Raw genomic sequence first — 27,722 nt, 5'->3', positions numbered from 1 at the left:
CAGGAGAAAGTTGAGATGGATCATACATGAGGCACTTCCTGCAGAAGATGGTTGCAAATGACTCAGCCTTGTCTTTTGCACTCACTTGCTGGGCTCTGCCATCATTGAGGATGGGGATATTCATGGAGCCTCCTCTTCCCATTAGTGCTTTAATGATCTACCACTATTCACAACTGTATGTGGCAGGACTGCAGAGCTTTGATCTGACCCATTGATTGTGGGATCGCTTAACTTTGCCAATCAACAAAAATGTTTCCATTGGCTGAAGGGTCAATAATCAGAGGGCACGGAATTAATGTGATTCGCAAAGGAACCAGAGGCAACATGAAGAAAAACTTGTTAACTCAACGAGCGATTAGGATTTAGAATCACTGTCTGATAGGGTGGTGGAAACAGATTCAATAGTAGCCTTCAAAAGGGAAATAGTTAAATACATGAAGGAGAAATAATTGCAGGGTTCATGGGGAAAGAACTGGACTAACTGGATTGCTCAATCCGGCACAGACTCGATGGGGCGAATGGCCTCCTTCTGTGCTTTATTATTCTGTGATTCTCTGAAGACCAGCACTGTGCACAGGACTCCAAGTGTTATCTAGCCAAGGTTCTATACAAATTTAACATGCTGCACAGGGATGTGGTTCAGCTGCAGGTATTCCTTGCTCTGAGCTCAGAACTGCGGTAATGGTTAACTGTTTACGTACGCATCACAAAATATATCAGGTCAATGTTCACCTCACTCCATGCAATAACATAAGAACATAATTAGGAGCAGGAGCATGTCCAATGGCACCTTGAGCCTGCTCCAACATTCAATATGGTCATGGTTGATCGTCAACTGCACTTTCCCGCCCTATCTCCATATCCTTTGATTCCCTGTGCTGATACCTACTGACTCAGGGACAAGGGTGTTAGCAACTGAGCCAAGGTTGATCAAATCTTACATTTATATGTTGCCTTTTGTTCAGGACAGCCCAAAGCACTTCATAGCTGATGAAGTTCTTTTGAAGTTCAGTCTCAGTTTTGTAGCAGCCAATTTGCACACAAAGATCCCCCATCAGTCTGTTTACAATGGGGAGATCTGGATTTGGATGAATGTACACAGGTGGATTTGTAACACTGCTCCAACTAAAAGACACAGTTAGCATCACTCAAAATAAATGCAAAGTCATATGTGTATGGAGGCTCAGATTGTAATTCCCCTTCCAAATGTATTCATTCACAATACAGGGAGGGACAAGCAATGAAGGGCCGCAGCAACTGAGGGATGTGCCCACAGTCAGTCAGTGGAGAGTCAGGTTGTGGATATCACCACCAGTTTAAACATACCTCATGGAAATTAGTGTGAAACCTAAATTTGAGGTGGTTCTGGTTTGTAGATTTTCAAAGTTTCTAAAAATCAAAATTATTCATGTCCTGTTCAGAGATGCAGCCTGGATTTTAGCCTGCTGTCCATGGCCAGATTTGGCACAATCACCTCAAGGTGGTCCACCTCTCCCTCTCCACGGTCAAATATTATTATTTGAAGCTCATCATGGATAAGAACAAATCCAAACCATCTTTCTCCAGTCTTCATCGCCTACTCTGACGTCACTTGCACCCTCCATTTTCTCTCGACACTCAGTGTGAGTTCATAGACTGCTTTGAGCATGCAGGTACAGCAGACGGTGAAGAAAGCAAATGGCATGTTGGCATTCATAGCTAGGGGATTTAAGTTTTGGAGCAGGGAGGGCTTACTGCAGTTGTACAGGGTCTTGGTGAGGCCTCACCTGGAATGATATGTTCAGTTTTGTTCTCTTAATCTGAGTAAGGACATTCTTGCTATTGAGGGAGTGCAGCGAAGGTACACCAGACAGATTCCCAGGATGGTAGGACTGACATATGAGGAGAGACTGGATCGACTGGGCCTGTATTCACTGGAGTTTAGAAGAATGAGAGGGGATCTCATCGAAACATATATAATTCTGACGGGACTGGACAGGTTAGATGAAGGAAGAATGTTCCCGATGTAGGGGAAGTCCAGAACCAGGGGTCCAGTCAAAGGATAAGAGGTTAGCCATTTAGGATCGAGATGAGGAGAAACTTCTTCACTCAGGGAGTTGTGAATCTGTGGAATTTTCTACCGCAGAGAGTTGTTGATGCCAGTTCATTAGATATATTCAAGAGATAGGGCCCTTATGGCTAAAGGGATCAAGGGTGTATAGAGAGAAAGCAGGAAAGGGGTACTGAGGTGAATGTTCAGCCATGATTTTATTGAATGGTGATGCAGGCTTGATGGGCCGAATGGCCTACTCCTGCACCTATTTTCTATGTTTCTATCTTTACCCCTACATAGACATCGCAGCTGCTTCCGCCTCATATTCTTCCACATACGACAATGAGGCCAAAACAAGGAAAGAGAAAATATCCAAGAAAGTCGGGTATGTACGCTTCATGTCTCTTACACTCGGGATGTCTAACCTCCCAATGTCCCATGGTTCAATGAGTGTTAGCATTCTAGAATATGGTGTCACAATAGGTCAATGTTGTTATGTATGGAGAAAGAGTCAGACTGAACACTGTGAGCTCAAAGTAAAGTGTGACCTTGGTCTTTCATTGCAGGTCTCCAGAGTGCCTCTCCAACCTGTAAGTCCTCCTTAAATACCTGTGTTCTCAAGGGATTATGGGATCCCTGGTACTCCAGGGGATGAGTCCTCTGGTGGCTCTACAGAGTATATGCAAGTTTACATATATAACAACACTCCTCCCCAAAGTGAACAGTGTAACAATTTACAAGGTGAGTCGATCTGGGGCACTTCTTGCCCTGGTTGATCATCTCGGAGTGAAAGCTGGTTTTGGTGAATCAACTGTTGGGCCCTTGCTGGGCGGCTGTGCAGCTGGCCTTGCTGGGCTTCCTGGTCTGGTGGGTCCTGCTGGGCTGCTGTGTATGATGGGTTCTGCTTCGTGGCCAACCGTGGTGTCGGTTGCCACTGGTGTGTATGTTGGGGGGGGTCAAAAAAGGTCGGGTACAAAGTGGATTACTCAGGATAGTCCATGAATCTGAGTTTGATTTGGTCCAAATGTTTCCGGTGAATGAGTCCATTTGAAAGTTTGACCCGAAACACCCTGCTCCCCTCTTTGTCCACGACAGTGCCGAGAAGCCACTTGGGACCATGTCCATAATTCAATACAAACACAGGATCATTGATTTCAATCTCGCGTGACACATTAGCGGTATCATGGTATGTACTTTATTGAAGCCGCCTGCTCTCTACCTGTTCATGTAGATCAGGGTGAACTAACGAGAGCCTTGTCTTAAGTGCTCTTTTCATGAGCAGTTCAGCAGTTGGGATCCCAGTGAGTGAATGGGGTCTCGTGCGGTAGCGAAGCAGGATTCGGGATAGGCAAGTTTGCGGTGAGTCTTCCGTGACCCTCTTCAAGACCTGCTAGATGGTTTGCAGTGCTCTCTCTGCCTGATCATTGGACGTTAGTTTAAATGGGGCAATGTGACATGTTGGATCCCGTTGCAGTTCATGAATTCTTTCAACTCAGCACTTGCAAAACATGGCTCATTGTCGCTCACCAGGACATCGGGTAGGCTGTGCGTGGCAAACATGGCCCGCAGGCTTTGAGTCGTGGCAGCGGACGTGCTAGCCGACATTTTATCACATTCAATTCATTTGGAGTACGCATCTACAACCACAAGGAATATTTTACCCAAGAAGGGGCCTGCATAATTGACATGTACACTAGACCACGATTTGGAGGGCCAAGACCATAAACTTAGCGGCGCCTCCCTGGGTGCATTGCTTAACTGCGAGCATGTATTACATCTGTGCACGCAGGACTCTAAGACAGCATCGATACCGGGCCACCACACGTGGGATCTGGCTATCGCTTTCATCATTATGATGCCTGGATGGGTACTGTGGAGGTCACTGATGAAGGTGTCTCTGCCCTTCTCGGGAAACACTACTTGATTGCCCCACAGAAGGCAGTCTGCCTGTATAGACATTTCATCTGTGCGCCAGTGAGTGAAATGGCTTTATCTCTTCCTGCATTTCCACTGGGACACTGGACCAGCTCCCGTGAAGCATACAGTTTTTGACTAGGGACAATAAGGTGTCCTGGCTTGTCCAGGTTTTGATCTGCCGGGCAGTGGCGGATGATTACTCACTCTCAAATGCTTCCATAACCATGACTAAATCTGCAGGCTGCCCCATTTCCACCCCATGGTGGGCAATGGCAGCCTACTGAGAGCATCGGTGCAGTTTTCTGTGCCTGGCCTGTGGCGGATGGCATAATTGTATACGGACAAAGTGAGCGCCCATCTCTGGATGCGGGCCGATGCATTAGTATTTATCCCCTTACTCTCGGAAAACAGGGATATAAGAGACTTATGGTCAGTTTCCAATTCGAGTTTAAGCCCAAACAGATATTGATGCATTTCTTTACCCCATAGGCACACGCTAACGCTTCTTTTTCAATCATGCTATAGACTCTCTCAGCCTTAGACAGACTCCTGGATGCATAAGCAACCATTTGCAATTTCCCAAAATCATTAGCTTGTTGCAATACACACCCAACGCCATATGACGATGTATCACATGGTAGTACCAAATGCTTACATGGATCATACCTCACAAGCAATTGGTTTGAGCATAACAATTTTCTCGCTTTTGCAAAGGCATTTTCTTGATTTTTGCCCCATGCCCATTCGTCCCCTTTATGCAGTAAGACATGCAGTGGTTCTAACAGTGTGCTGAGACCTGGTAAGAAGTTACCAAAATAGTTCAGGAGTCCTAGAAACGACCGCAGCTCTGTCACGTTCTGTGGCCTCGGTGCATTCTCGATTGCCTCCATCTTCGAATCGGTGGGCCTGATGCCCACCGCGATCCTCCTCCCCAGGAACTCCACTTCAGGGGCCAGAAAAAAGCACTTCGAACATTTTAACCTGAGCCCCACGCTGTTGAGTCGACTAAGAACCTCCTCCAGGTTCTGCAGATGCTCGACTGTGTCCCGACCTGTAACCAAAATATTGTCCTGGAAGACCACGGCGCGCGGGTCCGACTTGCGTAAGCTTTCCATGTTTCTCTGGAATATCGCCGCCGTTCATTGAATTCCACACGGGCATCTGTTCTACATGAAAAGACCTTTGTGCATGTTGATGCAGGTGAGGCCCTTCGATGATTCCTCCAGTTCCTGCGTTATGTAGGCTGAACTCAAATCCAGCTTCGTGAACATCTTTCCTCCCGCCAGCGTTGCAAAGAGGTCATTGACCTTTGGTAGTGGGTATCGGTCCTGCAGGGATACACGATTGATAGTTGCTTTGTAATTGCCACAGATTCTAACGGTGCCGTCTCCCTTGATAACTGCTCCATTGTTGGAGACCTTTATGGTAGCACTGCTGATTATGGGAATCAGTTCCTTTTTGTAACTTTTAGTTTCGTGTGAATGGGACTTAAGACTGACCTTGAGGCTTTGCTGCACCACAATTTTTTGAAAGTCTTTTTGCCCATGATGGACTGGCTCACGCCCATATCCAGCTCCACTGACACTCCATTTAGTTCAACATTCCGCATTATCAGGGGACATGTAGTGGTGAATGTGTGCACCCCATGTACCTCTGCCTCCTCGGTCTGAAGCTCTGGTTCGTCGTGATCCGCCATGGATCTGTCCTCCTCTGCAACATGGTGGTTTGCAGGATTAACAGGATTTGCAGCTCACCTGCACATATGTTGGAGGTGTCCCATTGTTACACTGCTCTTGCAAACGTACCGTTTGAAGCGGCATGAATGGAAACGATGATCACCCCCGCAACGCCATTAAGTTGTCAATGGCCTTGCATTCATCACCCTTGGTGGTGGACTCTGAGACATCTGCGGACGTGCAGCTGCAGGCGTATGTGACCTGCCCTGTACGTTGTGATTTGAAAACAACATCACTTTGTTCACAGTACTTGTAGCAGCACTTATGAGCTGAGAAATTTGCTTAGTATTGTCACTGATGGCAATGAACGCCTGGGCTATCGCTCTGGCCTTACTCAAGGTTGAGGTCTCTATTGTCAAAGGTTTGTGAAGTATGGTTTCGTGGCCAAAAGTCCTTCAAATGCGCAATGTCCTGCAAGGCGTCTTAGCTCGGCGACATAACTCGCCACTTTCTGGTCTTCAGACCTTTTGTAGGTGTCAAACCAGTACCTCGCCATCAGAACGCTTTCATTGGGTCCAACTGCTCCCGGACCAGTGTGCACAAATCATCGTATGATTTCTCCGTGGGTTTCGCTAGAGTAAGCAGGTTTTCCTGAGGCCATATGTTGGTGCCCCACAGACGGTGAGGAGAATCGCCCTTCGTTTGGCAGCGTTCTCTTCTCTATCCAGCTCTTTGGCTGTGAAATATTGGTCATGTCACTCCACAAAGACATCACGATCATCTCCCTCCAAAAATATCTCCAGGATGTCCCCTGTTCTCTGCCTCTTTGGGTTCGCTATCTGTAGCTCGTCGCCAGTTGTTTTGCATTGCGAAAGAATCAGACTGAACACTGTGAGTTCAAAGTAAAGTGTGTGTGACCTGAGTCTTTTATTGCAGGTCTCCAGAGTGCCTCTCCAATCTGTGAGGCCTCCTTAAACACCTGTGCTCCCAAGGGATTATGGGATCCCTTGGGACTCCAGAGGATGTGCTGTCTGGTGGCTGTACAGAATATATACAAGTTTACATATATAACAAATGTCTTGCACTATTCTGTAACATTTCTAGAGTGCGGTCAGCTCAGGATTAGAACTGCCCTAAAAATGTTGTTAAATTGACTTAATAAAGTGTTACCAACACGAATCAGGCACTTAAAAAAAAACTTCCTGCCACAAAGCGCTGGAGTGGAGCTACATTACAGGACAAACGGGAATCTGTTCCACCTCCGCCGCCTCCAGACCAGATCCAAGGTCGTCCCATCCTCCGTCACTGAATTACAGTACACAGACGATGCTTACATCTGTGCACACTCGGAGGCTAAACTCCAAGCCATCATCAACACCTTCACCGAGGCATACGAGAGCATGGGCCTTAAACTAAACATCCGTAAGACAAAGGTCCTCGCCACACAGCACAGCCCCCCCGGTTATTAAAATCCATGACGAGGCCTTGGACAATGTGGACCATTTTCCATACATTGGGAGCCTACTGTCAACAAGGGCAGACATCGACAATGAGGTCCAACACCACCTTCAGTGCAGCCTTCGGTCACCTGAGGAAGAGAGTGTTTGAAGACCAGGACCTCAAACCTGACACCAAGCTCATGGTCTACAGAGCAGTGGTGATACCCGCCTCCTATATGGCTCAGAGACATGGACTATGTGTAGCAGGCACCTCAAAACACTGGAGAAGTACTACCAACGTTGACTCCACAAGATCCTGCAAATCCATTGGCAGGATAGGCGCATCAACGTCAGTGTTCTCACTCAGGCCAACATCCCCTGCATCGAAGCATTGACCTCGCTGATCAGTTGGTTTTAAATTTTAAACTGAATCCAAATTGTCAAGGTGAGATTTGATCTGCAGTAGTTCCTCCTATCGTTACCTGGCTGCTTTCTCCATCTCTTCAGCCTGTCTTCCCCTTGCTGTGCAGCACTTGGCCCAAGTTGCTGCTGTTTGTATCAATCTTGTTTTATATTTCCCAGCCTCTCTCTGTGCTCAGCTCTAACACGTGTTCCAGCCCGGACCCTACAGGCTTCAAAATGCTTCCAGTTTCAGTTGCAATCTTGGAAACCCCACAGGTCTCCCTTGCTGATTTCTAGTCTCTCACTAGAACGTTGTTGCTCTGCGCCCCATAACCTCCTGAATACTTCCTTCATGGGGTCCCATTGTCCTAGAACAATATTGCACTAGATCCCAACTTCCAAAGCTGTCACTTATTGGTCTAATGAAGAGTTGGATAATAGAGACAAGTTTCTATCGGATAAACAATTGGAGACTTGCTCACAGTGTTTTGAGCTTCATCTGAGTTTTGTCCATACTGAAATTCAGAGGTTATTCTCAACTTGCCTGTAACACATGAACATAGGCGTGTCAGTCCATCTTTTCCTTACTTCTTCCTTCAATAGTGTTCCACCTTTGATGTGCTTTCTTAGCCTGTTGTTTCCTGTTGATCCCACAGTGTTCTGATCCGATGAGGAACGGAAGATATCCATGGAGCCCCAGCCCCATCCTTCCCTGACCAGATTTGTGGAAACATCAGTAACTCTCAGCTCAGAAATATTGACTGGACATCGTGTTCCAACAGAAAACATTCACCACTCTCCTCGCCTCTTTCCATTTGTGCTTTTCCCGTGGACAGTCAAACACCAAGAGAGATTAATCATTAGCAAACACAGGAAAAAACTGATATTCTCTTCACACCAGTGGGACAATGTCTACACAACCAACACTGCACACATTGTTTCTCTCTCTCTTCCCACAATCCTCCCAATCCCTTCAGCTTGACACAAACGTCCTGCCCTTTAACCTCTGCGGATAGACCAGATTACCACAGCACATGTAAAATACATGGAATGTACTGGTGTAAATAGGTGCCTCCTCAGATATTTAAGACATTAAAGAAAACACACTCAGTTAACCTTCATTTCAAGTTTGCATGAATCTAATAATTGGGGTGAGGCAAACCTAATATAAAGGGACCTGGATAGGTGTGCTGCTGTTGGAAAATGGCATTTAATGTGGGAAATGCAAGAGAATGAGACTAGGGTAGAGAAATCAACAGTGGGAATATAAACTTAATAGTTCTAGGCCACAAGCCACCAACACAGTAGATGCGTCTGGGGATCCCGGAAGCGGATAGCGTGGAGATTTTACACATGATTGAGATAGATATTGGCGGACTGGGTGACTGAGAACTTTTAGTATCAATGATCAGTCAGATGAACTCAGTGGGAAGCACTCTCATCTCACAGACAGCAAATTATGGGTTTGAGTCGCCACTCGAGAATTGAGCACAAAATCTCGGCTGATACTACAGTGCAGAAATGAGGGCATGTTGCACCGATGGAGATGCCATCTTTTGGATGAAATGTTGAACCGAGGCTTCGTCTGCCCTCTCAGGTGGACAGAAAAGATCCCATGGTCCCACGACACTATATCGAAGAAGAGCAGGGGGGTTATCCTGGCCAATATTTATTCCTCAACCAACATCACTGAAAACAGATTATGTGTTCATGATCACATTGCTATTTGTGGGACCTTGCTGTGTGCAAATTGGCTCTGCATTTCCTACAACAGTGACTGTGCTTCAAAAAGTACTTCATTGGCCTCAAAGCACTTTGGAACATCTTGAGATCATGAATGGCGCTATATAAATGCAAGGCTTTCTTTTTGGACTACAGTCTATCTCATTGTTACTGCAATTTCATGGTAACAAAACAAGAACTGAACATCCCACGGTCCCCTCCACATTCGAGCTCCTGTGTGTACAGGTGCTCACTAAACTTGGAAGTGATGGAGTATCTGAGCACTTGTGTTTGACACATTCATCACAAGCATTTTCCATTCACCGGACCCACTGTCAGTTGCTTAGCACACTCACTGATCTGTTTGGATGTTGCAAGAAACCTGCAGATACCTGCAAATGACCAACGCTCAGAACCATCCAGAATTATTGAAAAGACGCTGACTTGCAAACAACAGAAGATGTAAAGGTGGCCATTAACTGGTCCAGGCAGAGCACAGCCGATGGGGTGTTCTCTCCGTCTGCCTGCCTCTCTTCTGCGGCTATGTCTGTGCCCGCATGTCCCTGGAGAGGGAAGATGCTGTGTCTGCTGGTATGCTGGAGGCTTTCTGTGACCAGTGGCCACCAGAGGGACTGGAGTGCAGTGTGGATAAAGGGAACAAAATTAAAATTTTGAAGGTTTTTATGTTAGTTTTGTCATAATTTGGAACTTATTGTTTATTTCCCCTTTATAAAGGGGGCACTTATGGTTTAAATGTTTCCGATAGCTGATTTAATCATCCCAATTAGGGCAGTAGGCCCAGCTGCGAGTCGGCATGGGCCTCATCTGTGCTGTAACCATTCTATGATTCTATGAATTGATTAGCCTAAAGAGTAGAGGATCCAATTAAATCTTTGATTCTGGATATTTGAACTGTGTTTGAGGAAAGTTAGCACAATTGGGATCCTCATTGAGTTGTCAGCCAATGATGCTCATTCTTCAAAGATCTGACTGGTTCTGGGAGTCCATCCCCCTCCTCCCTTTATTTGATTGGTTCTCTGAGAGGCTGCAACTTCTGATTGGGTAATGAGGAATGTCACTCATTATCGAGGCTGCCTCGCTTGGATTATCCTTCAGTATAAATACAGGAGTTTGAGTTTAGTTGAAGCTTAGTTTTGTGTTTGATCAAAGTTACGATTTCTTTAAAAAAAAAAATCATCAAGATGGCTTCTCAAGTGCGTCAGAACTACCACCAGGACTGTGTGGATGCTGTCAACAAGCAGATCAACATGGAGCTCTATTCCTCCTATGTTTATCTCTCTATGGTGAGTTTTATATTTTAGACCACTTCACAATGGAGACTATGTATTGTGAATTTACTAAATTCTCTGCTGTATCCAGCCCACCTATTCTGAGTATCTTGAGTCTTAATGACTTGCTTTCCTGGGTGCTTTGAACTTTTTGAAGTTTATTTGAAATACATTCTGCACTCATTGCATGGAATTTAGAATTTGTGTCCTCCTTCTATATCACTCCATCGAATTTCCGTACCTTGCCTTTTCAATGAGGGTTGTAATCTTAAAATTAGAGCTAGCCCGTTTAGATCGAAATCAAAGTATTATTTCCTGCAAGTGTGGTGGAAATCTGGAACACTTTCTGTCCCATCTCCCTCAAATTTAAAAAGACTGATACTAGGCTGTAGTTTTTGTTGGGTATGGGTATGAAAAAATTGTTTCCATGACAGTATATACCAGTTCAGTGAGATTTTGGACCCTTGAAAGAAAGCAAAATATTGAGGTTGAAGTTATGTACTGTACACGACACCCAAATACTCTTTTGATCCCTCCGCAGTCCTTCTACTTTGACCGGGATGATGTTGCCCTGCGTCACTTTGCTGAGTTCTTCAAGGGGCAGTCGCATGAGGAACGTGAGCATGCTGAGAAACTGATGAAATTCCAGAATCGCCGTGGAGGACGGATCATCTTGGCGGACATCAAGGTTGGATTTGATAATGGAGTGGCCTTGTCTCTGGCTCCCTTTAGACTGATTGTTCCCAATACATGCTAAAGCAATTGGTTCCAATTTACATCACAGGCTAAACTGGTCTTTGCGGTGATTATATTCCAACAAACCTCCTCCCACCTTGCTTTATCAGCATATCATTCGATTCGCTTCCACTTCAATATATCTGAGCTATTTGCCTCAGCAATATAACTGCAGAGTTTGTGATAGCAAATAAAATTGCCATTAAGTTAACATGCAGGTTCATGTTAAAATTGACTTTTGATTGCACCCTGAATTTCCTTCAATACATTACAATGTTTGTTTAATCCATTCTATGTTCAATGTAGAATGTTCTTTCTTTCCAGAAACCAGAGCAGGATGAGTGGAGCAATGGTCTGGAGGCGATGCAGAGAGCTCTGCAGATGGAGAAGAATGTGAACCAGAGTTTGCTGGATCTGCACAAACTCTCTACTGGGAGCACTGACCCTCATGTAAGTTCTTAATGATTTAATGTTGTCTTTTGGGTAAGTTGGAGGTTGTGGAACCTAGCTGTGCTTGGGCCTAATTAAAAATCTCCATGCCCAATAGCTTTGTGCAAGTGTCTCATTGGCTTTTGTGTGGGAAGGGATGGGGAAGTTGGCTGACTGTTAAATGTGTCCCAGGATCTGTGCACCTATTGTGCAGTAAGTTTAATCTAATGATGCAGTAATTCCTTCAATTGCAATTGCACCACTTGACTATCCTCCAGTTCAAGAGGATTAAAATCCAAATTCCTGAAGGGGAAGCTGACATTCCTTGATATCTGCTGCTGTCATAACTTGTTTCTGTGTTCTCCTTCAGTTGTGTGACTTCCTGGAGACCCACTACTTGGATGAACAAGTGAAGATGATCAAGAAGCTTGGCGATTACACCACCAACCTGAAGAGACTGGGAGCCCCTGAGAATGGCCTGGGAGAGTACCTGTTTGACAAGCACACCCTGGGGGAGAGTGACTGAGATCAAGCAATTGTGTACAGTATTTGTATAATTAAAAATATCGTGTAGGGAATGATAGCTTCTGACTTTGTACAACTAGCTGTGAGACCTGGGTGCTTGATGTGAAATGTAAATAAACTGTTCAACATTGGACTGGGTTTTGTCTCCTTTTTTGAGTGGATGAAAAATAAGCAATTAACTTGTTTTACATCAGACAAGAATTACACTTGAGTTGTGCAATAGTGTTATGGGATTCAGTCCTATGCAATTTGTTTTTCATCTGGTGTAATGGTCATGTAAGTCGCATATTCCGACAACTGTTGCAAGGTCTAAAATGTTCATGGGTGTATTCAGACCATTAACAGCCACATGAGCTATTGACTGAGGGACAAAGCATGGTCAGATAGGTTTTAGGGTGTGTCTTAAATAGGTTTAGAGAGGGAACAGCAGAGCTTGGGACCTAGACAGTGGAATTAAAAGAAAATAAATTTAAAAAAAAAAACCTGTTCCCACTAGTGAGCATTCTCTCTACCGTTACATAAATGACTACTCAATACAACAAAATCCAAGTTGCTGTAACATGTTTATACTCGGAACATTTCTCAGTAAATCAGAGTTGTGCGAAGTTTTGTTTTAACAATGTGAATCTGGTTTGTGGCGGTCGTTTGAGAAACAACTCTGCTGGTGTTCTACCAGTAGTTGTATGAGGGGTATAATATGTAATTAGAAAATTAATGAATTTGTGGTCCAATGACAACTAATTTCTTTGGATTTGGACCCAACATTGGTTTGATGAGGGCATATTTTGCAATTTGTACTGAGCTCTGCTATACCATTTGATGCAGGGTGGTATGGTGCAACTTTAATATGGTTCTCACCATTTTTGCTTGTGAATTGTGCAAATTCTTAGACACAATTTCTTCTGGGAGGCCAAATGAAGAAAATAATCTTTGCAAACTGTCTATTTTCTTCATTGGCAACACCTTGACCCACTTTGAATAGCTAACAATTGCAATGCAAGATTGGTATCTTTCTAGCTCAGCAACTTTGGTATGAAACCTTTGCCATACACTGGGAGGTAATTTCCATGGCTATAATGGTACTGATGGTGGTTTCTTGCTTGTTGATTGACAAGTTGTACACTGATTGACGATGCACTCTATATTTTTATCTAGAGCTGGCCACCATAAGTAACTACGTGCAAAACTTTGTCAAGCGCAATCCCAGGTGCTGGTCATGAAGATCTAATAATTTGGACCTGAATTTAGTTAATTATCGATACAATCTTTATTGACTGATAATTCATTCCTATGAAGAATAGATGAATAACATTGTCAGTTACCTGGTTTGGCCTGACATTTGCGATGTAATCATACACCTTTGACATAACTGGGTCACGTTTGGTTGCTCTTCCAATCTCTCCAACTGTGACTGGCATTCATCAATGTTTGAAAAATCAAGTTCCATTATTTGAAAGGGCTGCTCCTCAAATTCTGGTTGCACTTCAGTCCCACACTCCTGAACTTTGGACACCCTGTGCGGAGGGAAGTGGGCAGGTCGGAAGGCCTCGTCGTCGGACTGCTCCTGGGAATGGCCAAGGGGCCTATCAGCTGGTCAGGGCAGGGGGTCATTCAGCCCGACTGCCTGCCTCTCCTCTGCGGTTACATCCAAGCCAGGGTGTCCCTGGAGATGGAGCATGCAATGTCCATCGGTACGCTCGCGGCCTTCCGTGAGAGGTGGGCGCCGGAGGGACTAGAGTGCATCATTACCCTGGCAACCAAATTTTAATTTGATTATTATTGCTTAAAGTTTAATTTGTCTATGTTTGTCAGTTTTAGTGCCCCCGCCACCCTTTTCGCCAGGGGGCAATTATTTGTGTTTTGGTGCCCTTGGGGCGGAGGGGGGGGGGGGAACCAGGGGGCACCTGAAAATTTTTTGGAGTATGCCCCCCCCCTTTAATCAGGGGGCACTTGATTATTGTCTTCAACTAAAATAGTTGTATGAAAAATCGAACGCTTTGTCCCTATCGGGCGTAACTTGTGATGGGGAAGACAATCTAGATATAGCATCAGCATTACTGTGATCAGCTGATCGTCTGTATTCCATATCATATGTATATGTGGACAAAATCAAAGCCCAACTCAGCATTTGGGCTGCAGCTAATGTTGGAACTGGGGACTTTGGATGGAGGATTGCTGTCAGAGGCATATGGTCTGTAACGATGGTAAACTTACGACCGTACAAGTATTTGTGGAACTTCTTGACCCCAAAAAGTAATGCCAAACCTTCCCTTTCGATTTGCAAATAATTACGGTCACTGGCACTGAGAATGCGTGAAGCAAAAGCAATTGGTCCCTCCTCCACACTATATCGTACAACTATTTTAAGTGAAACCATAAATCATTGACCGTCCCCGTTAAAAGGGGGCACTAGAACCGACAAATAAACAAATGAAACTTTGGCCGTTAAACAAATCAGTTTAAAATTTTGTTCCCTCCAGTCCCTAACTCTCGTGGAAGACCGTGAGTGTACCGGCAGATAGTACATCAGAGATCACTGCCTCAACTCCATGTGGAGAAGCGTCACATGCTAGCTTGATCTCCTTAGATACATTAAAGTGAACTAACACGGTGCTGTCTACCAATTGGCTTTTACACTCCTTGAATGCTGTGCGCATTCTTCTGACAACTTCAAATGGACCTGTTTTTTCACTAGTTCATTCAGTGGATGTAACACTGTAGCCAAATTTGGTAGGAACTTCCCATTATCATTCAAAAGACCCAAAAATGATCGAAGTTCAGTGACATTCTTGGGGAGTGGGTGCATTTCTGATTGCATCCCTTGGTTGGATGTAAACCATCTTTGTCTACTCTACCCTAAGTACTCCACTGAGTTTTGAAATAACTCACACATGCAAGCAGTCACTTATACTCGGTGCTTCTCCAGCCATTTGAGAACTTAATTCAATATGTTATGAATTTGCCTATTTGGTGATGAAATTAGTATGTATTCTAAAAAACATACAACCCCTCCAATACCTTGCAAAATCTGGTTCATCACCCCTTAGAATATGGCAGGGGTGGAAAAACACCAAATTGTAGCCTATTAAATTGATATAGGCCTAGATGAGTATTTATATTCAAGCATGACTTACATAAGAACATAAGAACATAAGAAATAGGGACAGGAGTAGGCCATATGGCCCCCGAGCCTGCTCCGCCATTCAATAAGATCATGGCTGATCTGATCATGGACTCAGCTCCACTTCCCAGCCTGCTCCCCATAACCCCTTAACCTCTTATTGTTTAAGAAACTGTCTATTTCTGTCTCAACATTTATTCAATGTCCCAGCTTCCACAGTTCCCTGAGGCAGTGAATTCCACGGATCTACAACCCTCTGAGAGAAGAAATTTCTCCTCCTCTCTGTTTTAAATGGGCGTCCCCTTATTCTAAGTTCACGCCCTCTGGTTCTAGTCTCCCTCATCAGTGGAAACATCCTCTCTGCATCCACCTTGTCAAGCCCCCTCATAATCTTATCCGTTTCGATAAGATCACCTCTCATTCTTCCAAATTCCAATGAGTAGAGGCACAACCTGCTCATAAGTCAACCACCTCATCTCTGGAATCAACCTAGTGAATCCTCTCTGAACTGCCTCCAAAGTAAATATGGAAACAAAAACTGCACACAGTATTCCAGGTGTGGCCTCACCAATATCCTGCATAGCTGTAGCATGACTTCCCTGCTTTTATAATCCATCCCGTTTGCAATAAAGGCCAAGATTCCATTGGCCTTCCTGGTCACTTGCTGTACCTGCATACTATCCTTTTGTGTTTCATGCACAAGTACTCCCCAGGTCCCGTTGTATTGCAGCACTTTGCAATCATTCCCCACTTAAATAATAACTTGTACTTTGATTTTTTTCTGCCAAAGTACATGACCTCACACTTTCCAACATTATATTCCATCTGCCAAATTTTGGCCCACTCACTGAGCCTGCCTATGTCCTTTTGCAGATTTTTTGTGTCCTCCTCACACATTGCTTTTCCTCCCATCTTTGTATCATCAGCAAACTTGGCTACGGTACACTCAGTCCCTTCTTCCAAGTCGTTAATATAGATTGCAAATAGTTGGGGTCCCAGCACTGATCCCTGCGGCACCCCACTAGTTACTGGTTGCCAACCAGAGAATGAACCATTTATCCTGACTCTCTGTTTTCTGTTGGTTAGCCAATCATCTATCCATGCTAATATATTACCCCCAACCCCGTGAACTTTTATCTTGTGCAGTAACCTTTTTAGTGACACCTTGTCAAATGCCTTCTGGAAGATCAAATACACCACGTCCACTGGTTCCCCTTTATCCACCCTGTTCGTTAAATCCTCAAAGAATTCAGCAAATTTATCAAACATGATTTCCCCTTCATAAATCCATGCTGACTCTGCCGGACCGAATTTTGCTTTTCCAAATGTCCGAATACTGCTTCTTTAATAATGGACTCCAACATTTTCCCAACCACAGATGTTAGGCTAACTGGTCTATAGTTTCCTGCTTTTTGTCTGCCTCTTTTTTTACAGACGGACGTTAAATTTGCAGTTTTCCAATCTGCTGGGACCTTCCAAGACTCCAGGGAATTTTGGTAAATTACAACCAATGTCTCCACACTCCCTGCCACTACTTTTCTTAAACGTTAAGATACAAGCCTTGAGGTCCAGGGGATTTATCTGCCTTTAGCCCCATTATCTTACTGAGTGCCACCTCCTTAGTGATTGTGTTAAGTTCCTCTCCGACTATAGACCCTTGACTATCCACTGTTGGGATATTGTTAGTGTCCTCTACCGAAAAGACTGATACAAAATATTTGTTCAGTTTCTGACATCTTCATGTTCCCCATTACTAATTCCCCTGTCTCATCCACTAAGGGACCAACATTTACTTTAGCCACTCTTTTCAACTTGATATACCTGTTATTAACGTGGACTTATATTTCCTCTGCACAGCTCCCAGACGGCTCATTCCCTGGAGACCCAAGGAACCCCATAATCCCTTGGGAGCACAGGTATTTAAGAAGCCATCACAGGTTGGAGAGGCACTCGGCAGACCTGCAATAAAAGACTACGGTCACACAGGAGTTCGAGCAGGCGGGAGTTCAAACAGCCAGCGGCCTATAAAGGCCCAACAGTCGGGAGTCCGGGGAGTTCGAACAGGAGGCGGGAGTTCGAGGAGGAAGCCAGCCAGTGAGGCAGTCGGTGAGGTAGTCAGAGAGGCTCAGCTGGTGCAGCTGCAGCAGGGGCAGAAGGTAAACAAAGAAGGAGAAAGAAATCGAAAGGTGACGTCACAGCCAAGGGGGTAAGTGTTTGGCTGGTGATTGGTGAGTAGTTTTTCTTTTATTTTCCTTATCAGTTGGTAAGCTTTATCATTGTTTTTACCAATTTAAGTCAATCTAGGGGTTAAGTCATGGCAGGAGAGCTCAGACATGTGTTATGCTCCTCCTGTGCTATGTGGGAACTCGGACACTTCCAGTGTCCCTGACGACTACAAGTGCGGGAAGTGTGTCCTGCTGCAACTCCTGACAGACTGCATTGCGGCACTGGAACTGCAGGAGGATTCACCCTGGAGCATCCGCGATGCTGAGGATATCCTGAATAGCACGTTTAGTGAGTTGGTCAGACCGCTGGTAAAAGTTACACAGCCATAGAGGGAATGGATGACCAACAGGGAGAGCAGTGGAAGGAAGATAGTGCAGAGGTCCCCTGCGGTCATCCCCCTCCAAAACAGATAAACTGTTTTGGATAGGGTTGGGGGGGCTCACTCATCAGCGGAAGGCAGCAGCAGCCAAGTCCATGGCACCGTGGGTGGCTCTGCTGTACAGGAGGGCAGGAAAAAGAGTGGGAGGGCCATAGTGGTAGGGAATTCTATTGTAAGGTGAATAGATAGATGTTTCTGCGGCCGTAATCGAGACTCTAGGATGTTATGTTTCCTCCCTGGTGTAAGGGTCAAGGATGTCTCGGAGCGGTTGCAGGACATTTTGGAGCAGGAGGGTGAACAGCCAGTTGTCGTGGTGCATCTAGGTACCAACGATATAGGTAACAAACGAGATGAGGTCCCACAAGATGAATTTAAGTAGCAAGGAGTTAAATTAAAAAGTAGGACCTCAAAGGTAGTAATCTCAGGATTGCTTCCAGTGCTACGTGCCAGTCAGAGTAGGATCGCAGGATAGCTCAGATGAATACGTGGCTTGAGGAGTGGTGCAGAAGAGAGGGATTCAAATTCCTGGGACATTGAAACCGGTTTTGGGGGAGTTGAACCAGTACAAACGGGACGGTATGCACCTGCGCAGGACCGGGACCAATGTCCTAGGGGGAGTGTTTGCTATTGCTGTTGGGGAGGAGTTAAACTAATATGGCAGGCGGATGGGAACCTATGCAGGGAGACAGAGGGAAGTAGAATGGAGGCAGAAGCAAAAGATCGAAAGAAGAAAAGTAAACGTGGAGGGCAGAGAAACCCAAGGCAAAATTCAAAAGGGGCCACATTACAACCAAATTCCAAAAAGGCAAAGTGTGTTAAAAAGTTAAGACTGAAGGCTCTGTGCCTCAATGCGAGGAGTATTCTTAATAAGGTGGATGAATTAACTGCACTGCCAACAATTAATGAATATGATGTAATTGGCATCACGGAGACATGGCTCCAGGGTGACCAAGGCTGGGAACTCAACATCCAGGGGTATTCAACATTCAGGAAGGATAGACAGAAAGGAAAATGAGGTGGGGTCGCACTGCTAGTTAAAGAGGAAATTAACATAATAGTAAGCAAGGACCATAGCTTGAATGATGTGGAAACATTATGGGTGGAGCTGCGGAATACCAAAGGGCAGAAAACGCTAGTGGGAGTTGTGTACAGACCACCAAACAATAGTAGTGAGGTTGGAGACAGCATCAAACAAGAAATTAGTGATGCGTGCAATAAAGGTACAGCAGTTATCATGGGCGACTTTAATCTACATATAGATTCGACTAATCAAACTGGTAGCAAAACGGTGGAGGAGGATTTCCTGGAGTGTATTCGGGATGATTTTCTGGATCAATATGTTGAGGAACCAACTAGAGGGTTAGCCATCCTAGACTGGGTGATGTGTAATGAGAAAGGACTAATTAGCAATCTTGTTGTGGGAGGCCCCTTGGGGAAGAGTGATGATAATATGGTAGAATTCTTTATTAAGATGGAGAGTGACACACTTAATTCAGAGATGAGGGTCCTGAACTTAAGGAAAGGTACCTTCAATGGTATGAGGCGTGAATTTGCTAGAATAGACTGCCAAATGATACTTAAAGGGTTGACTTTGGATAGGCAAAGGCAAACATTTAAAGATCACATGGATGAACTTCAACAATTTTACATACCTGTCTGGAGTAAAAATAAAACGGGGAAGTTGGCTCAACCGTGGCTAACAAGGGAAATTAAGGATAGTGTTAAATCCAAGGAAGAGGCATATAAATTGACCAGAAAAAGCAGCAAACCTGAGGACTGGGAGAAATTTAGAATTCAGCAGAGGAGGACATAGAAACAAAGACAAAATGTTTAATTAAGAGGGGGGAAATAGAGTATGAGAGGAAGCCTGCCGAAAACATAAAAACTGACTGCAAAAGCTTCTATAGATATGTGAATAGAAAAAGATTAGTGAAGACAAACGTGGACCCCTTGCAATCAGATTCAGGTGAATTTATAATGGGGAACAAAGAAATGGCAGACCAGTTGAACAATTACTTTGGTTCTATCTTCACAAAGGAAGACACCAATAACCTTCCGGAATTAGTCAGGAACCGATGGTCTAATGAGAAGGAGGAACTGAAGGATATCCTTATTAGGCGGGAAATTGTGTTCGGGAAATTGATGGGACTGAAGGCCAATAATTCCCCGGGGCCTGATAGTCTGCATCCTAGTGTACTTAAGGAAGTGGCCATGGAAATAGTGGATGCATTGGTGATCATTTTCCAACAATCTATTGACTCTGATCAGTTCCTATGGACTGGAGGGTAGCTGATCTAACACCACTTTTAAAAAATGGTGGTTGAGAGAAAATGGGTAATTATAGACCGGTTAGCCTGACATCAGTAGTGGGGAAAATGTTTGAATGAATTATTAAAGATGAAATAGCAGCACATTTGGAAAGCAGTGACAGGATCGGTCCAAGTCAGCATGGATTTATGAAAGGGAAATCATGCTTGACAAATCTTCTGGAATTTTTTGAGGATGTAACTACTAGAGTGGACAAGGGTGAACCAGTGGATGTGGTGTTTTTGGACATTCAAAAGGCTTTTGACAAGGTCCCACGCAAGAAAGCACATGGTATTAGGGGTAATGTACTGACGTGGATAAAGAATTAGTTGGCAGACAGGAAGCAGAGAGTCGGGATAAACGGGTCCTTTTCAGAATGGCAGGCAGTAACTGGTGGAGTGCTGCAGGGCTCGGTGCTGGAACCCCAGCTACTTACAATATACATTAATGATTTAGATTAAGGAATTGAGTGTAATATCTCCAAGTTTGCAGATGACACTAAACTGGGTGGCGGTGTGAGCTATGAGGAGGACACTAAAAGGCTGCAGGGTGACTTGGACAGGTTAGGTGAGTGAGCAAATGCATCGCAGATGCAGTATAATGTCGATAAATGTGAGGTTATCCACTTTGGGAGCAAACACACGATGGTCGAATATTATCTGAATGGAGGCAGATTAGGAAAGGGGGAGGTGCAATGAGACTTGGGTGTCATGGTTCATCAGTCATTGAAAGTTAGCATGCAGGTACAGCAGGCGGTGAAGAAGGCAAATGGTATGTTGTCCTTCATAGCTAGGGGATTTGAGTATAGGAGCAGGGAGGTCTTACTGCAGTTGTATAGGGCCTTGGTGAGGCCTCACCTGGAATATTGTGTTCAGGTTTGGTCTCCTAATCTGAGGAAGGACATTCTTGCTATTGAGGGAGTGCAGCGAAGGTTCACCAGACTGATTCCTGAGATGGCGGGACTGACATATGAGGAGAGACTGGATCAACTGAGCCGTTATACACTGGAGTTTAGAAGGATAAGAGGGGATCTCATAGAAACTGACGGGACTGGACAGGCTAGATGCGGGAAGAATGTTCCCAATGATGGGGAAATCTAGAACCAGGGAACACAGTCTTAGGATAAGGGGTAGGCCATTTAGGACTGTGATGAGGAGAAACTTCTTCACTCAGAGAGTTATTAACCTGTGGAATTCCCTACCGCAGAGAGTTGTTGATGTCAGTTCATTAGATATACTCAAGAGAGAGTTAGATATGGCTCTTACGGCTAAAGGGATCAAGGGGTATGAAGAGAAAGCAGGAAAAGGGTACTGACAGAATGATCAGCCATGATCTTATTGAATGGTGATGCAGGCTCAAAGGGCCAAATGGCCTACTCCTGCACCTAATTTCTATATTTCTATGTTTTTATGTTTCTATGTCCCTGGAGAGGGAGCACGCGGTGCTTGTTGTGTGATTGAGGCTTTCCGTGGTCAGTGGGCACTCGAGGGACTTGAGTGCAACGTGGACACACGGATCTAAATTATAATTTGAAAAGTTTTTATGTTAGTTTTCTCAGATTTGGAACATATTGTTTATTCCCCCTCATAAAGGGGCACTTATAAGTTTTTCCCTCTTGATTAGCTGAAAGAGTAGAGGATTAATTTAAACCTGTGATGTTGAATATATGAACTGTGTTTGAGGAAAGTTAGGACAATTGAGATCCTCATTGAGTTGTCAGCCAATGATACTCATTCCTCAAACATCTAACTGGCTCTGGGAGTCCATCCCCCTCCTCCCTTTAGTTGATTGGTGCTCTGAGAGGCAAGAACTTCTGATTGGGTATTGAGGACTGTCACTCATCCTCTAGGCTGCCACGCCTTGGATTATCCAGCAGTATAAATACAGGAGTTTGAGGTTAGTTAAATTTTAGCTTGTTGCTTCAACAAAGTTTAGATTTGTGAAAAATAATCAAAATGGTTTCTCAGAACTACCACCAGGACTGTGAGGTTGCTGTCAACAAGCAGGTCAACATGGAGCTTTATTCCTCCTATATTTATCTTTCTGTGGTGAGTTTTGTATTTTTGACCACTTCACAATGGAGGTGATGTAATGTGAATTTACTAAATTCTGTGTTATATCCAGCCTACCTATTCTGAGTATCTTGAATCTTAATGCGTCACTTTCCTGAGCTCTCTTGAGCTTGTTGAAGTTTATTTGGAATACATTCTGCACTTAATGCATGAAATTCAGAATTTGTATCCTCATTCTATGTGACTCCATGGACTTTCTGTACTTTACCTTTGCAATGAGGGGATGTAATCTTAAAATTAGAACTAGTCTATTTAGGGGGCAAGTCAGCAAGTATTATTTCCTGAAAGTATGGTGGAAATCTGGAACACCTTTCTTTCCCATTCCACTCCTCCTTCCTCCTCCCTGCAAAAAAAAGTCATTGATGTTGGGCCAAGATTTATTATTGCATAGGGTATGAACATATTGTTTCCATGACCATGTACATACAAGTTTAGTGAGACTTTGAACCCTTTGAAAGAAAGCACAATATTGAGGTGATATATGTATAGTACATGTGATGTGTCTGCAATATAATACCTAAATATTATTATTCTTATCCTTCTACTTTGACCGGGATGCTGTTGCCCTGCGTCAGTTTTCGGAGTTCTTCAAGGGGCAGTCACACGAGGAACGTGAGCATGCTGAGACTGATGCAATTCCAGAATCGGCGTGGAGGACGGATCATTTTGGCAGATATTAAGGTTGGACTCCATAAAGGAGTGGCCTTCTGTCTGGCTCCCATTAGACTGAATGTTCCCAATGCATTGCCAAAAAATTGTTTCTAATTTACAGCACACAAGCCAGTTGGCCAAGCTGGACTGTGCTGGTTTTTATATTCCACACGAGCATGCTTCCTCTAACCCGATCAGCATATTGTTCTATTCCTTTCTCCCCATGTGCTTTCTGTTAAATACTTCCAAGCTATTTGTCTTATCAATATGACTCTAATGCTTGCTATAGGTTAATGGCAATTTTATATTCTAGCAAATGGGTTCATGGTAATCTAGACTTTTGATTGCACCCCTAATTTGCTTGAAATGTTTGTTTATTTAATCCGGTGTTGGTGAACTATTAGAATGTTCTTTCTTTCCAGAAACCAGAGCAGGATGAGTGGAGCAAATGTCTGGAGGCGATGCAGAGAGCTCTGCAGATGGAGAAAAATATGAACCAGAGTCTGCTGGATCTGTACAAACTCTCCACTGGGAGCACTGATCCTCATGTAAGTTCTTAATAATTTAATTTGGGCTGAGATTGTGAAACATGGAAACATAGAATATAGGTGCAGGAGTAGGCCATTTGGCCCTTCGAGCCTGCACTACCCTTCAACAAGATCATGGCTGATCACCCACCCCAGCACCCCGCCGACCCCCCCCAGCTGCAAGGACCACATCCAACTCCCTCCCGAACACATCCAATGAACTGGCATCAACAACTCTCCGCGGCAGGGAACACCACAGGCCAACAACTCTCCGAGTGAAGAAGTTTCTTCCAATCCCAGTCCCAAACAGCCCACCCCCCCATCCCAAGAGCCTGCCACCCCTCTGCTCCGGACCCACCCAACACCGGGAACACTACCCCAGCCCCGGCCACCCCGGAGCCACGCCCCCGTGACGCCAACCACACCACATCCACCAACCGCCATTTGCGCAGTCAACCCGTCCACCCCACTCTGAACACTCCCTGCACCGAGGCACAGAGCCCCCAGGCCCGCCCCTCCAACACACTTTGCCGCCCCCCCCCCACCCCCCCCAGACCTCCGCTGCAATGTGGCCCCTCCTGTCCCCTGCCCTGGGTTTCTCCGCACACCCACCCCACCACTCTCCTCTCCATCCCCTGCCCCCGTCTCCCCTCCACTCCCCTCTGCCTCCCTGCACAGGCTCCCACCTTGGGGGCGGTAACCTTCTGGGGCCGGGAATTTTAGCCCTGCAGTGTGGAAGTCCTGCTCCCGCCGTAGAATTGGCCTTACCACCCCTCAATGGAAGCGGAGTGCAATTTCCCACACTCCACTTCCTTTGGAGGCAGTTACCGGGGCATGACTGGATGCTCCTGTGACAGTTGGAACTGGTGCTCTCCACTCTCTGTCCTGTGACCGTTGGAACTGGAGCTCTCCACTCTCTGTCCTGTGACAGTTGGAACTGGAGCTCTCCACTCTCCCGTCCTGTGACAGTTGGAACTGGAGCTCTCCACTCCTGTCCTGTGACCGTTGGAACTGGTGCTCTCCACTCTCCCGTCCTGTGACAGTTGGAACTGGTGCTCTCCACTCTCCCGTCCTGTGACAGTTGGAACTGGTGCTCTCCACTCTCCCGTCCTGTGACAGTTGGAACTGGTGCTCTCCACTCTCCCGTCCTGTGACAGTTGGAACTGGTGCTCTCCACTCTCTGTCCTGTCACAGTTGGAACTGGTGCTCTCCACTCTCCCGTCCTGTGACAGTTTCCACTGTTATAATTTTTAATTATTGTTTCTTGTTGTTCATTAGCTATTTTTGTGTAATTTTGACGAGTTGTTGGAGCTTCGAAATGAATTCGAAGTGACTTTAGAGGAGGCGAAAGAAGTTGCTGAAAAATGGGGTGCCCCAACTGAATTCAAAAGTAGGAGAAACCGAATACACCTGAAATTTCACGACGAGCTTGCGCAAGACCACCGATTTAAAATGCACAAGAAAATTTCAATTTCAAGATAAACGTCTTCTACTGAACAGTTGACATTGTAGTTAGTCAGCTCCAGAACAGATTTGAAGGATTAAACACTATCGCTGACTTATTTCTATTTCTAACTCTGAAAATATTACTGAACATGTCTGAATGAAGAAATGAAAATGCACAAAGTGCAAAAGCAATATTGTAATGATTTATCGGAATCCTTAACCCTCCAACTATTGCTTTTTGCAACACGTTGAGAGCAGAAATTGAAAAGATCAACACCATCAGAGAATTAGCAAAACTAGCATTAATTAACTTCGATGACATGAGCATGAGTTACTCTGAAGTTTGTTCGCTACTGATTATTTTTTTGAAGATTCCTGTTATGGTGGCATCTGCGGAACGAACATTTTCAAAGATGAAGATAATAAAAAAACTACCTTCAAAATTCTATGGGTCAAGAGCGATTGTCACAGCTGGCTCTCTTTATTATAGAAGCAGAAAAAGCGGAACGTATGGATGTTTCAAAAGTTATTGATGACTTCGCCACTGTGCAATCTTGGAAGAAAATATTTAAATTTTTTTCCTCAATTTTATTTTTATGTATGCATGTGTTAAAATAAATATGAATTCAACAGAACTTTATCACATGTTCAAGAACATTGTATTAAAGACATATAATTTATTTTGGATTTTCTTATTTTTTCTTTATATAAGTTGTGGTAGAGATTGAGGGGCCCTTGATCTATGTTTGCATTGGGGCCCACATCCTCTAATTCTGCCACTGTTTGAGGGGGGTGGGAGGGTCGGATAGGAATGCCGGGGGCAGTGCCGGTCAAAGGCCAAGGATTAGAAGCCGGCGTGTGGGCTGAGGTTCGGAAGGACGAAGAAGAATGGCACTTCCCTCCTGGATCCAGCAATCCTTGCCTTCCTTTAGCTGGCAGGTTTACCCAAGTTCTTGGAAACCCAACCAGCCAGAGCTAAATTTAAAAAGGAGATTCAAAATGAGGCGTGCAGTCTCTCATAATATTTAAAGTGCCAACCTGTCACCGGAGAGCCTCATGTTCCGCTTCCATTAAAACCTGAAGTGTGTGGGTTGGAGGCGGGTTGGAATCGGGATTCAAATTTTTAACACTTTAACCTCCCACCTGACCCACTCACCCATTTATTGGGGTTAAAATTCACCCCCTCCCCCACAGAGTCTAAACCAGGAAGTAAAAATTAGATTTAAATGAACAACACTAATTACATTCTGAAGGAATGAGACTCCCCACTTGTAAAATTAAATTCAGTGGCAGAGAGGTTGTTTGGCACTAATTATGACTTATGACACTGTTTAAAAATTCACTTACACCTGATTGCACCAGCCCTACCTTCTCTGCCATATTTAGTGGATAACCAGTAGGTAAGCACCACAACTTCACACCCTTGGATTTCAATGCCGCGTCTATTGATACTGTTATAGCGCAACCTGTGGAGGAGCAGAGTAACTCGGACAGCAATTACGTACTCCAAATGTTGCTGTTTGATTTACTCCATAATGGTGAGGGCCAACAGCTCCACGACTGCCCAAAGTGGAGGAAGAGCATCGGGGAGGGCGCTGAGCACCTCGACTCGAATCCCATCGCTGAGAACAAGCAGCAAGCAGAAACCAAGCGTAGACAGCAGAAGGAGCGTGTGTCAACCCAGGCTCCCCACACACTCTTTCCTTCAACCACTGTCTGCCCCATCTGTCTCATAGACTGTAGGTCCCACATTGGGCTCCTTGGTCACCTGAGAACTCACTTTTAGAGTGGAAGCAAGTCATCCTCGACTCTGAGGGACTGCCTATGATGATGATGATAACATTATTCTCAACGCAAAATCCGGACCCATCTGTTTATATTTTTTTTGAAGGGAGTGGAAGGTTACCTAAAACATTTATACCAAATGAAATAACTGGGTTTATATAAATCTCCATTTATTAAAGGCAGATAGTCAAAGTCTTTCAGAAACAAAAGACATCTTACAAAAATCTGAAACCTTGTCCTTGAGCCTAATTAAAAGATCTCCATGCCCAATAGCTTTGTGTTGGTGTCTCTCCATTTTATGTTGGGGAGCAGTGGGAAGGGACGTGGGAAGTTGGCCTACTGTGGACAGTAACTAGTAAATGTGTCTGTGATCGCAGGATCTGAACACCTATTGTGCAGCAAATTTAATCCAATGATGCAGTAATTCCATCAATCTCAATTGCACCACTTGATTATCCTGCAGCTCAAGAGCATTAAAATCAAACTCTGAAGGGGAAGCTGATATTCCTTGATATTTGCTGCGGGACAGAACTAGTTTCCCTCTTTCAGTTGTGTGACTTCCTGGAGACTCACTACTTGAACGAACAAGTGAAGATGATCAAGAAGCTGGGAGATCACATCACCAACCTGAAGAGACTGGGAGCCCCTGAGAATGGCCTGGGAGAGTACCTGTTTGACAAGCACACCCAGTGGGAGTGTGACTAAACTGACTATTGGATCAAGCTTATTGTTTAGTACTTGTATTTATATAATTACCTCCCTCCCCCACCCCCCAATCCTATAGTGAGTGATGATTTGTGACTTTTTACAAGAAGCTGTGAGACCTGCGATCCTGATGTGAAATGTAACATAACTGTAAATAAACTGTTCAACATTGGACTGGGTTTTGTCTCTTTGCATGTTTGAAAAAATAAGCAACTATTCAATCAATCAACATAATGTGGTTTACATAAAACAAGAATTACACTGAGCTGTGCAACAGTGTTCTGGGATTTAGTCCAATTAAGTTTGTTTTTCCTTGGTTGTAATGGCAATTGACTGG

General features: G+C 44.6%; 1 protein-coding gene and 1 pseudogene across 1 annotated transcript; both read left to right on the top strand.

The window, feature by feature from the left end:
* Nucleotides 1-10,390: 10,390 nt before the first annotated feature.
* On the top strand, nucleotides 10,391-12,167 carry LOC139262226 (ferritin heavy chain, oocyte isoform-like). Its single transcript, XM_070877371.1, has 4 exons — nucleotides 10,391-10,492; nucleotides 11,019-11,165; nucleotides 11,537-11,662; nucleotides 12,012-12,167. Exons 1-4 carry the CDS (start codon nucleotides 10,391-10,393, stop codon nucleotides 12,165-12,167), a joined length of 531 nt encoding a protein of 176 aa, XP_070733472.1.
* A 9,987-nt stretch (nucleotides 12,168-22,154) lies between these two features.
* On the top strand, nucleotides 22,155-27,385 carry LOC139262652 (ferritin heavy chain-like; annotated as a pseudogene).
* Nucleotides 27,386-27,722: the final 337 nt, after the last annotated feature.

The sequence above is a fragment of the Pristiophorus japonicus genome, chromosome 4, assembly GCF_044704955.1.
Source record: "Pristiophorus japonicus isolate sPriJap1 chromosome 4, sPriJap1.hap1, whole genome shotgun sequence".
Lineage (NCBI taxonomy): Eukaryota > Metazoa > Chordata > Chondrichthyes > Pristiophoridae > Pristiophorus > Pristiophorus japonicus.
Note: the sequence above shows the minus strand (reverse complement) of the source record. Positions and strands in the feature narration are given on the sequence as shown.